Below are 13,249 nucleotides of genomic sequence, written 5' to 3' on the forward strand. Positions count from 1 at the left end.
CTTAAAATCAATTTTCCTGCTTTTGCGAAAACAGAGCACTTCTAGGGAAAAAAAGGACGTTGTGATGAAGAGGAGAAACACGTAAGACATGCCAACGTAACAGCACAGCTTGTGATGAATTGCTGCTGTAACCAATAAACACCAAAATCATCACTGATGCAACTTCTTCCTGTGTTAAGTCCTTTCAGTCCATTTTAGACCCTTTTTAATTTTTACACATCATCAGTAAAAGCAGAAAAAAACCCAACAATGACAATCAAGGTATTTTTGAACAAACAAAACAAACCTCTGATGTCTCTCATCACAGTAAGAAAACTGGGACACGTTTAAGTAAACCTTCTTAGAGGTAGTTCACATAATGAGATAAATACAGGGAATCACTTAATGGAAGAAAAGAGAAAGGAGGAAAAATACATCTGTAAGAAGGTGGTACTTGTAAATTCTTCAATAAACAGAACAGATTTTCCCCTTACGGTTTAGCCATTAGTTTCTGAATTCCAATTCTATACACAGACTAGATCACTGTACATTTGTCAGCCAACGGGGTTTTTAGGAATGGCCAGGGCTTAGCTGAAAAGGGTTAGGAAATCATATTTTTGCTAGATCTTAACAGTTGCACAAGGATCAGTCTTCCATCCCAACTGTTTTCTTCCCTTAGCAAGCTGTGGAGGAGAGAGGCTTCTGGAGATTGCTTCACTCCCAATGACAAGGGGCCCTTTGGTTTCATTATGCAACTACAGAGGTCATTTCTCCCACACATTTTGAGGAGAAAAAACCCTGAATTCACTACAGAACAAGGAAATAAAGCTATTATTGTCAATGCCTAGACATATTCCTTTAGCATTCAGGGACTGGTGGGATTTCATCAGCGCTCTGCTGGAGCTCGAGTGACTTGATGTAATTCCCACTCACAGAAGTGATTCTCTCTTAACCAACAGCGTCACCAGGCAGCTCACAGCCTCAGGAAGCAGGTTAAAAAAAGGTAAGAAAAGAGTAGTTGAACCAAGAATGAAGCAGCCATGACACCAAATCATTAAATTATCACCTATGAAACCACAGTACAGCAACCAGAGCACACCCACTCTGAAGAGAGCAAAATGAGCTCTTTTATAGCGGGCTCGTAAGTTGAATTCAAAAACTGCAAAGAATAAAGGACATACTCAGATTTATTTCCTTACGTTAGTGACTCAATTCGCACCAAATTCAAAGGCTAAATCTGAGCACAGAGCACCAGGCTTGCACTACTCCCTTCAAAAACCCAGACTAGAGGTGCCACCAGGGCATTTCCTTCCCACAGAAACCAGCCCCAAAGGTCACAAAGAGGCACTAACGGGCCTGATCCCACAGTTTAGCCAAAGCCACTGACAGGATGAACAACTGAAAGCTCTGTGGATTTGTGGATTCTTTCACTGATTGAGAAATTTAAAATTAATCCTTTTTCTTCCCTGACTCCAGAAGTACGAATCCTGTCTTAAGGCAAAATAATAGCTTGGATGACCTTATCAGATGCTGTTACCTTAAACTGAGCAAAACCCTCTATTTTATTCAATTTGCAATATTGTGGAACTCCAAGTCAACATCTACTGAACAAAACAAAGAAGTTCAATTAAAAAAAAAAAAAGAAAAAAGAGAAGCATAATGAAATTGCCAGAGGGAAAAAAAAATGCTTTAATTTACTGTCAGGAGAAACTTTTACTGAGATAAGCTTTTCTGGCTAAGATAACGAAGCAGCTATAACTTTGAAGAAATAGGAAGCTGAAATGGTAAAAGGGTACTCTCAGCAAAGATGGCTAAAAATAACAATAGAGCAAATAAAGGCTGTAAAACACAGTGATAGGGAAGTTCCAAAAACACTTATCTGCAAGAGCAAAACAACATGACACCAGCTTGTGAAAACATTTTTTCAGGCCTGTCATGTTATATATTACACTTCTCGGCATTTTGTGGCTTGCTCCAACCAGCGTGGTTGTGCGAGCAGGGATTTCAGCCAAGCGCTCCGAACACGTGGGAGCTGACAGTCCTGCATTCTTGTCGCTGTGTCAGGACTTCTCCTGGGGCTAGGGACACCTCATGGCCCAGCAGCTGATGTCTCCAGATCTCCCAGGCCCTTCTTTCCCCCATAGGATCCGAGAGCTCTTTTTTAGTGCAGCCCATTCTACTCCACTGCCACTGCCAAAGGCACAGCACGTGTGAGAAACTGAAGGCTGCACACCCTGAGTGCTCCCAGGAATGTCACAGCAGGGCAGGTAAGGGGATGCTTGTCTCCTCAGCTGGATTCCTAGCTGCTAGACTGCCCCTGCCTGTCTTTCTCCCAGAAAGTCTGACAAGCATAGGAACTTTCCAAAGGAAAAAAAAAAAAGCCAAAGAAATTTCTTTCAGTAACTTCTGAAAAGAGTGTGTCCTTTTCCTCTTACCAGTGGAATCTTACAAAAACATATTAACATGTTTTACTCATTAGGAATCCACTGGCGTCTCATGGAAAGCTGTAAAAACGTTCTTGAAAACAATTCAGATTTTCTGGGTTTTTTTCTCTCCTTCACTTCTTAAAATTGCTGAAGACATCAGTACAGCAACAGTTACTACTCAAGCCTCACCTACGTTCTCCATATGGAATACTGTGAAGTCATGTTCTCACTGTCATCTCTATAGCAGCTAAATGGGATGTTAGACATCAAAGACTGTGACAGAATGAAGGATACCAGGAAAGATGAACTCTAAACAATACCAATCTTGTTGATATTCAGGCATCTGCAAACCTAAGGGAGTGCAGAAACAAGACAGATACAGAAAATGGGAACAAGCCTACAAGGACCATTTGGAAATAGTATTTCCCTTGAACATCTAACATTTCTTAAATGTTAACACGTAAATGAGGAAACTGCAAAGCTGTATGCATCTACCACATCTACCTACTCCACTTCCTCCTGGAGTCTCATTACTGCGAAGTAGTATCGCGCATAATATATGAAAATATAACTCTAGTGGCATTACTGGAAATTAACATAATCTTGCTAATACGGCCTTTTTTTTTCCCAGAGTGAAAAATACAAAAGGCTTCTCTTTGTTATCTGCAGATTTTATTATACCCTCGATAAATAAACCTCAACCTGGAACTGCATTTCCACTAAAAATACAAAACAACTGCTCATGAGGATGAACGGACAATTGGGCTAAAAGCATCATTTCCAGCTCTGGAAAGGTTCCACACTCGGGACACGCCTTCTCTAGACAAAGTCCATCACAGCAGCCACCCAGCTGTGACTCTGCTTACCCTACAACTTCTTCACTTTATTTTTACCTTGATTGCTTGATTCCTTTCCTCTGTATATTTCAGGGCCTAATACAGAAATGTCCACAGGTGTTTCTTGAACTCCTCCCATCATAAAAGAATCCTAACAGAACTGGAATAAGGTATTTGAAAATGCCCAAGAGGAAAGTGAAAAACGCCAGGTAAGTTTGAAGAGTGATCCAGCTGTGAGTAACTGAGATTTCCCTTCTACCCACTCTGAAGCCTGGGCTGTCAGCACTGCCTAGGGGAGGCTTGACTGCCTATAGACCAAATCTCTATAGTCCAGGACCAGGGAGTGAAAACCACACCTGAAAATCACCCAGAAAGAACAGCCCTTGCAACATCAGTGGGTTTTCCTCCATGCTGGCTCCACATCACGCCACTGCTGCACATCAAGATGGACTGTATCTCTTGTAATTTCTTAATTCTAAGAGGAGGTTAAATATTTATCTCCAGCAAACCTAGAAAATGTTGAAGGGCAACCACTGCAGGCACATTACAAACCCAGTTAGCATGTGTGCATATATATTAATGCATACTCACATATAACCATGTGCATGGAGAGCTTGTAGGCTGAGTTGGATCTGGACTTCACTGCACAAAGTTGTACAGGATATGCATGAAATTTCTTTTTATAGAGAGAAAATACAAACCAAGATTAATTAAAAATGCATTTATTCTTGCCAGTGTGGGAGGAGACTGAACCACCATTACACACCAAGGATACTAGGGACATTTTTTAGAATTGGGCCTATAAACTACTTGAATCCTCCAAAGAACACAAACCGTATTTAGCTTCAGCAGTCACACCGACACAACTGAAGCTACTAATAGACTGAAAGATAAAGGAATATCTTCTTTTACAGAGATTTCAAAGTGATTTTTGTCAACACTTTGTCTCTATTAGAATGGAAGCAGAATTGAACGTTAGAAGTCTAGAACTAAATGCAAATGGGTCCCATTTTATTCCATGAAAAACACAAAAGATTCAATTCTTAGGTATTTCTTACGTGATTGAAATTGAAAACATACAGAATATGAGTTTAATGAATAGTCAGCTAAAATGAAAAGGAGGGAAAATAACAGAATCCAGACACTGCAGCTATTGGTAAAGGTAATCGTGGATGAAATTGTATGTTCTCTATCTGTTTAGCCTGCAGCTCCACAGTGCACACTGTGCTTATTCAGATTTAGTCTTACTCTGTGATTTTGGACACCTGTAATTGCACAATGGCTGGTTTGAGCATATGCACTTTTTTTTTTTTTTCCCCAAATAAGAAAGCTCTACCAGAAGCCCTGCAAATCATATATTTTGAAGAAACAAAAATGCCCATCTGCTCTGAGTTAGCAGCAGTGACTAATATTTTCTATCAAGGCATACCATTTCAGATCACTCCAATGTGAATGCTAATTAAAATTAATTACACATGGCTCTGAAGATTCTTTTTTTCCTAATATCCAGAAAAGCCAAGGAGACAATCTCTGCGACAATGTCATGAAATAACAACACTTTGAGATTTTGCCACCTACGTCATGTGAGTGCTCTCCCAAAAGCACACAGATCTTTTCAAGTACACACACCCAAAACACACACAAACCCCCACAACTCTAAGGTGCAAATGAACAGAAGATACGCTGCGCAGTATATAGGCCAGCCACGGCAATGAAGTATCTCAAGTCCTATATGTAACCCAGAACAGAAACGCAGCCAAAACTAACACCACACAGGCCAAAATCCACAGTAGTAACAGTGACTGCCACTAAAATATTCCGTAAGTCCCTGGAGGAGAGGGTTTGATGCCTTTGGCGGTGAGGGATGGAAGCCTGGTTTGGAATCTGCCTCGGGGCCACACAGGCACAAAAGCTGCCCCCAGCTGTCCATACCTGCACCATACGCTCTCCTCTTATTTGTCATGCAAAAAATATTTGTCAATAATGACAAAAAAGAATATATTCCAGAAAAAAAAAACAAAACACAACAAAAACAACCAACCCTTTTGGTTTTTTTTTTTTTGCTTTTTGTTTTTTAATAAGGGAAAACAGTTGGCAATAAAGGTTAGCTATTCCTTGGGTTTGTATATTTTTCCTGTTCTTAAATATTGTACTCTCCAGCATTTTAGGAGTTTGTTTAGAAATGTTAGCAGCTTCTTTTCTGGATTAAATTTGTAGGGCTTTTTAATTAAACAGATTCTTTCTCTTCCATTTCGAACAGAGGGGTCTCTGAATAGCTTACAGTCCAGCTCTTCCTGGGGCTTAGCTTTCTGAGTAATTCAAAAACAGTAACTAAACATACATCTCATTTTAGGCTTTCTCCTTTAGCCTGGCTTCTATCCAACACCTCCTCTGACCCGGTCTCCTTTCACTAGTTCCCTTTATTTTGGCTCTTGTCCAATTTCCCTTATATACGGATAGCAGTTAACCAGTTGCTGCCCATGGCCAGAAATTCAGTGCTCAAAGCTCTAGTACCACTGGAGGCCCAGAAACAACTTGTCCTCCATCCCCTTCTAGACCAATACACAGCCAACAAGATCTATCCAAAATATGCAGTGATTCCTTTCCCTGAGTAGACACAGTGTAATTTCCTGGGTCCTACCAGCCACCGCAGTTCCCTGTGCAATATGATTCCTGACAGACAGAGTGTACTCAGGAGTCAGTAGCTACAATTCCTCATCTGGCAGTTCTATTTTCAGTCCTATTGTGTGCCCTCAGAACGGTCTTTTGCTCGCTCTCCTCTGGACATTCATCTGTTTGTCAGATTAAAGATCTGTGTTTACAGACAGGCAGCTCTGGAGCAGGGATGGCAGATTCTGTCCCACTGCTTCATGATTACTGAGGGGCATTTTGCTCTCAGAAACCCACTCCTGTGAAAGCAAAAGGAGCAGTTCTGTGCTTTGCACTTGCTCCTCACAGCCCTCTATCACACAGAACCACAGAGGTGAGGAAAGCAACGCCGTTACTCGGCTTCATCTGGGTCCTGGTTGGGCAGGAAAGTAAAGGACAAGGAGAACTGGTGGCATCTTCCTCTGCAAGCAAGGCAGAACTTCACCCACTGCTTCTGCTCCTTTGGCTCTGAGGAAAGGAATGAGTCTGAAGAGGAGCAGAGAAAGGCTGCTGATCAGGGACTCTTCACCAGTCAACCCTTCCTCACTCTGGGGTTGCTGCTCCCAGTACTGGTAGGGAAGGCTTGAAAATTCCCCAACTTAACAAACACTTCAGCCTACTGCCATTGATAACTCCCAAATCCTGTACTCAGTAGAATCTCTATTCCTATAAAAGAGAATTCATCTCTCCAGAGTTGAAGAAGAGGTGGAAAGAAGCTTCTTCTCTGCTTCCAGCAAATGAAAACAGGTCTTTTTACTCAGCATCATTTCTTTAATTAAAAGGGAAGCATTATATAAATGGAGTTGTAATACAGCAACACAACAATTTCTTGACCAGTAAATCAGGAAAAAAGTGTAATTACACTACTGCAAAGGCAAGAGACTATTTTAGAACAACAGACAATCTGTCAAAATAGTACCACGTGCATCAGCGGGGCAAGATCATGAGAACTAAGGACTGCTTGCCCTTCTCAGGGGAGACGGAGAGGTGGGACTTGCACAGATCCTTAAGGGCGACACATTTAAGACTACAGTTCTTGTTCCAGGCCACAGTACTTGGGTAACAGAAAAAGCATGAATAAGTGAGTCATTTTTACAAGAAATACATGGAGAATAAATCAAGTATTTCGAATGAAATCCTGTCAAGAAATTTAATTTTCTGAGATGGACAGAATTTGTTTCCTTTGTTCTTGAGCTCTGAACAAGAGTCTTATCCACCCAGCAATGAGAACACGACAGGTTCATCTACTGAATGTTAGCTGAGATGCTGACAAAACGCTCTCTTCTCCATCCCTAGCTCTGCCTAGAAAGTCAATCAGTGGCTACATCTACACAACTTCACAGTAAGCACTGCAGCAGTACTACAAACGTTCTTTCTTTTCCTATAGCATATTTTAAAATACTCAATATATTTGATCTCTTTTCCCAGTCTAAAAAAATCCCAGACTTGCCATGAGTTTCCTGTGGAGAAGATGGTTAACACAAAATAGCACTCACTTGACAGCTTTGGGTTTGGGTACACACTGCTTGAACCCACAGTTCATCCTCAGTTACTTAAAGGCAGACTTGTGCAGATGGATGCAGACAAAAATTATTTTTTTTTTTTTTTTTTATTTATTGAAATATAAACCAGGAATCGCAGGGCACTCACTTGAATTTACTTTAACATCTAGTATTCCTAAGGTAAGGAAACTAGAGGAGTCCACTGCAAAGGTCTTCCTCAGTGTCTATAAATTAAGTAGATGGCCAATGCAGAAACTTTAAATTTATTATTTGCTTTGCAGAAAAACAAACCTAACCTCCCTGTTCTTTAAGTAGTACTGTAAACTGTTTCAGGCAAAGTTTTCCTTTTCCCACCCTCACCATTTTTTTTTTTAAGATTTAATTAGAAAGTAACATGAAAATAATTGAATTATTTCACAACACAGCCTTTTCATAAACACCCAATTATGTTCATTTCATGAGAATTTATCTTCACTGTGAAATCAATCGTCACAGTCTCCATTTACTCTACATTACCAAGTCACATTTGATTCCTGTCAGAGAACTGTTGACTCCTGCAGTAAATCAAAATGACAGATACTGTTAGTTTCCTTCGCCATCTATCCCCAGGTCTCAGCTAACTCAAGATGGTTTTTCCTTCTATGCAGTGAAATGAGTATTTTCCTGGTAACTGTATTTCAGAGCTGGAAAGGTTTTCATAAATGGAAAAAATGCAGTGCATAATCCAGGAAACTATTGAAATGTACAGTATCAGAAACATATGGCTGGAGCAAATACCTATGCAGTGAGGGGCTGGGAATGAAAAAGAGAACCAGGTCATTAAAATTCTTCTCCTAAAGGGTTTTTGCTTGAAAGTTAAAATAATTTAATTGAACATTAAGAAAGATTTCATAGTCAAGGAAAAGACAATTCTGCATATTACGGGGGGTAAAAAAAGAGATATAGAATAATCTCCACGCTACATGGAAGCTGGAACAGATGATTTTGCCTTTGTTCTTTAACGATCTACATCTTAAATAGCAAAATGGTTCCATAACCAGAACCCTCAGTGGGCAGACTTCGAAAGCTGATTTCTTTCTCAGTTGCTAAGGTTTTTTTAATTAAAAAAAAGCAACCACACCACCACCCCTCAACAAAAAAAGAAACAAAACAAAAACCACAACAAACAAACAAACAAACAAAAAGCCAGCCAGAAACGAAGTTAATTTTTTACATGATCTCTGAAAAGCAAGCCATACTCACTCACATACACACACACACACACACACACACACACACACACAGACACCAGAAACCAGGATTCAACAGATTACCACAAAGTAAAATAACAGAAAGAATTCTTATTTCAATGTATCTTTATCAAGCCCTTCTTTCAGTTTTCGTAAGAACGTGGGATAGGGGACAGAGTCCTGAGCCAGATCTCTTACTCAAGAAAAAATATTCCTGTTTTTGCTGACACATCTACAAATTCAGGATTCAGAGGAAAGTGATACTAATCTTGTTTTGATCAATTTGTGCCAGGAGGCAGATTTTTAGAAATATCAAAAATCAGCTGTTTTACAGTAACAGAGAAACTGCTGTTTTAATTAGAATTCAATAAATATTTCTTCAAAAATAACTTCTGCCTCCCTTAAAGCTGCAAGACTGACTCCATGATCTGCCTCTCCCAAGGCAAAGGTATTTTGTGGTCTTACTGTGGTGCTGTCATGTCCTAACATGCCCATGTGGATGGAAGGATGTTTTTAGAGCAGCTTGCAGAGGCTGTAGGGTCTACTCAGAGCCCAAAGAGGCAGGGCTATTACAGACATGGCAAACATTTTAGACATCCGATTTTGAAATCCTTGATGTCTAGTATGGATGAAGATCAAGTGAAAATGTGAATGTCCAGCTACATACCACCTAAATCAATCCCAAACTTGCCAATGGAAATGCTTCTCTTGGATTTTCACAGCAGTTCAATTATTAATCTTAATGATGAATGACAATATTCAAAGCCATTAGTCAAACCAAAGGAGAAACAATGAGCTAAAATTAACAAATTTCTCATGGAAGTAACCTAGTAAGTACAGCTGCTATCCAGCCACCAGGACAAAGTTACCTTTCTTGATGGATGTACACCCAACACTGGGATGAACGACACCAAGTATCACCAGAATTATATTAATTTCCAGCATCCAAAGATCATTTATGTTTTCAAAAACATGAAAAGCTTTTCAAAGTTTTTTTCCTGTGCACCAGAAATGCAGCTGGTCAAGCATTTGAAATGTTATTCCCAGCTAGTATGCGTGACATGCTTTCAAAGGGCATCTCCTGGCAGACCACGTCCCCTTGCAGGCTGGCAACAGCCACAGGTGCCAGCAGGCACAGGCAGAGCCTTCCTGGGCTAGTTCAGACTGAGACTGACATTGTGTCCTCACATTTCTGGGGTCAGCAGAAACCTGACAGCCCAGAAATCCTGTGCTTCGCTTCTGCTTTGCAGGAGGGAGGGGCACTCCATGCTTCTGAAATTTTGGCCACTATTTCTGGCCAGTTTGGGAGCAAAGACAGCTGCCTCTGCAGAGAGGCACATCCAGCCCTTTTCATCTTGAATATCTGAAGGTAATGCCGAGCTTTGCTGATGTGAGGGAGAGGCAGGTGTGAAGGATTTTAGCAGAAGAGGGAAAGAAGGACATCTATCCATGCTACCCCTGTAACTATATTTACTCATTTGCATGAAAACAAAACCTTACAGAAATTGCCACTTATCTGCTAAAATGCAATTCCACTGAGACAGCTACAAATGCAACTCTCCTCCTCAGTTAAAAAAATAAAAATGACACGTCCCTTTTATGTCTTTTTTTAACATTTAAGGAAAGTGTGCCCAGTAATCTGAACTGGCTGTGCATCAGGAGTAGCCTCCATAGAGCACCCACCCCACTTAAAACAGAGAACAGTCTCGGAGGAAAAGCGTGGGGCAAAAACTAAAAAGCAAAGATTTTATTAATTAGAGAAGTAGAGGAATCTAATTTTTCTCAATTCAGCAGTGTTTAAACCCAAACAAACAATCAAAGGAGTCCCAAGATTAGTGACAGGCAAGATTTTCCACTGGAGAAAGTGAAAAGCAATGACGCTTTTGTGATTTACACCAGTTGAAGCTGGTCACAAGGTACAGAAGTCATGAAAGTTTGGGTAAGCCTAGGTGACTGCCAAATAAAACAAAAATAGGATCAGGAGATGATTATTCAGCCATAAGGAAGGACTGGCTGACTCATCATGGAGCTGTTTCACCCCACGAGTGGCTCGACGGACACCAACCTTTCATCCCATGCTTATGCAACAGCAAAGCAGCAGATAAATCAAGAATATCAAGACCTTGTGTACTCAACATGGTGGAGACAGCAGAACTGCAGTCACAGTAATTTAAATGCTCAGCTAGATACCATTTGATAGAAGTATCTGCAGAATACTGCACATTTTCTTACCTCTGCTCTGTGTTAAACAATGCAAAGATGTGTTTGCTGGACATGAAGCTCTTCTCAACATCTCGCACTTTCAAGTTGTCCAAAGGCAGCATATACTTCTTCTCTTTTTCCTAGAAAAAAAAAAAAAAGGATTAAAACAACACTGTGTGAGAAGAAGCCTGATGTCAGCAAGCTCTGTTGAGTTGGTAATGACCTTGGTACATTTGTTATCGTAAGGAAATACCCAAATTTAAATGTCTGCTTATCTTTCATAGACCTACCTGCAAGAGAAATGAAACCTCAGTTTCAGTTCTGTTTTTCAGCGACCCTTTTAAAACATATCCTAATTAAAAAAGTTCACCTCAAACACATAAACATCTACATTTGTTATTTTTCATTCCTCTGAATTCTAAAAAGGCAAGGGTCAGGCTTAACTAAAATAAAACTGTCCGATCAAAAAAGAACTCTTCTACGTCTGCACAGCAAGTGAAGTAACTGGTGACATAAGTTCATCTCTACTTTGTTGCTATTATAAATTATGTAAGCATGGCATTCAATAAACCCACACAGAAACTTTCATTCTGCCAATGAAAAATACAAAACCCAAACAAATCAATCAAAATAATACCATTATCAAGGTTTTATATGTACCATGTACAAACAAAATCAGACTCTAATTTAACCACCTTATTCCTCCAAATAGGAATGAATTATTCAGTCTTGCTGTAGCCAACTGCTTTGCAATTTCATTACAGCTCTCTGTTGCATTTACAGCACAATCACTGTAATTTCACCTTTTCCAGGTTTCTTCCTTCCTGTCACTTCCAATTAAGGGCTAACAAGGTAATTTATTATGTCAGAACAAAAAAAAAACTCCTGAGAATGTCGGCTGTTTTCATTGTGTTAAACTTCTTTAAGGTGCCTGTACTGATGGATAAACTGAAGCAAACCTCTCCAGTTTGCTTTGCAAACACACCAGATGTTAAACAGAAGGATCCAAAGACAAGAGGCCATCCTCAAAGCCCTCATTCTGCGCTTGCGCATCACGATAGCACGGCTGACAGGGGTATTAACACAGCACGGCTAAACAGCTTCTAAAAGCCATTAAGGTCCTGTTAAGGCTGGTGCCACTATGGCAGCAATGGAGTGCAGAGAGGCTTTATGCCCCGGAATTCTTCCAGTGGATACTAAATGGGGTTTTCATGAATTTGGCTACCCATTGACCCAACAGAACTTCAATAAATCACCAAAGTTGGAGGGCTTAGATTCCTTTACAGTCCCTTATCAGCCAGCATGAAGCAAGGCTGACTGGTCTCTGCCCAGCCAGCTCTAAAGTCCAGCACCCTGCACTTCCCAAAGTATTCTGGGCTGGGACATCACTCATGGGGGTTGGCTCAAGGAAGAAATATGCACGGGACATCAGTTTGTTGTATGCCATGAGACAGGACAAAGGGACAAACCCAACTAGGACTCAGTCTTCTCAGTATGTGTTTCCCAGAATACACCAAGCAACTTGCAGTGCAAAGAACTGGAAGACATCCTGGCTGGGCTGAACGTGTGCTCTGTGAGGGCAAATGCAATTCATCTTGGCTGAGCTTCAGCAGATTGCAAAACTAAGCTGGATGAGAAAGGCCCTAAGAGTGAAACTATAAAAATACTGTGACATGGCCAACACAGGCTCACTTTCCTAGACAGCCTCATAGCAGGCCTCAGGAGAGGAAAAAGCAGATTTCAAAAGCCCTCCTGGAAAAGCACAGTTTCTCTGTGGCTGAATACAAAGGTTATCCAATTCTGTGCATTACATAAAAAAAAGCATCTGATGGATTTTGAAGCAGACTTTAACTTAACCACCCTAGAAATTGCTCCTCACAAAAGAAGATACACAGGTACATTTTTCACTCTCTGATCTAACCTCTGCTCCCATGGAGGAGTCGAGTTCTGTGCCACTCTGTAGCTGTTTTTCACAGTTCAGATCTCTATTCTGCTTTCAGCGAATCCGTATGGTCTGAAGCCTTGGGGCTCTCCCAGCAGGGACTCTACACCCGCTCAGTGAGAATTACCACTGAGATAAATAAAATTAAGCCATGTAAATTCATAACTTATCAATACAAAAAAATCATTAATAGTAAACAGTACTAAATAAAGATCTTATCAATATTTGTGTGTACAAATTAGAAGCACCTATGCTCTAATACTGATTAGTATTCATATGATCTGTTTTGCTATTTATGTCCTAACTAGTATAGTAAATAAAACGATAACAATGTATTAGCTCTGCTGCCATGACATAGGGACACACTCTTGAAAAATATTCTAGCATGTATTAAACTTTGTATCAAAAGCAAATATTTTCTTTTCCAGTGGAAAGCTGGACTGCAAGGCAATGTAAGATACTTCGTACTCTATTCCAAAAACTT

The 13,249-nt window shown here is 40.3% G+C and overlaps 1 protein-coding gene across 4 annotated transcripts in view; it reads right to left on the reverse strand.

Moving 5' to 3' along the window:
• The window catches only part of DNM3 (dynamin 3), a 169,819-nt gene that overhangs the window by 54,505 nt on the left and 102,065 nt on the right, over positions 1-13,249 (reverse strand). For all 4 annotated transcript variants that reach the window (XM_066192055.1, XM_066192054.1, XM_066192053.1 and 1 more), the window contains one exon: positions 10,854-10,963. In XM_066192055.1, coding sequence (XP_066048152.1) covers positions 10,854-10,963 — 110 coding nt within the window. The remainder of the gene's footprint in view (positions 1-10,853; positions 10,964-13,249) is intronic.

Source organism: Chamaea fasciata, unplaced genomic scaffold (genome assembly GCF_029207755.1).
Source record: "Chamaea fasciata isolate MVZ Bird 193981 ecotype frontalis unplaced genomic scaffold, bChaFas1.0.hap1 SCAF_10, whole genome shotgun sequence".
Lineage (NCBI taxonomy): Eukaryota > Metazoa > Chordata > Aves > Passeriformes > Sylviidae > Chamaea > Chamaea fasciata.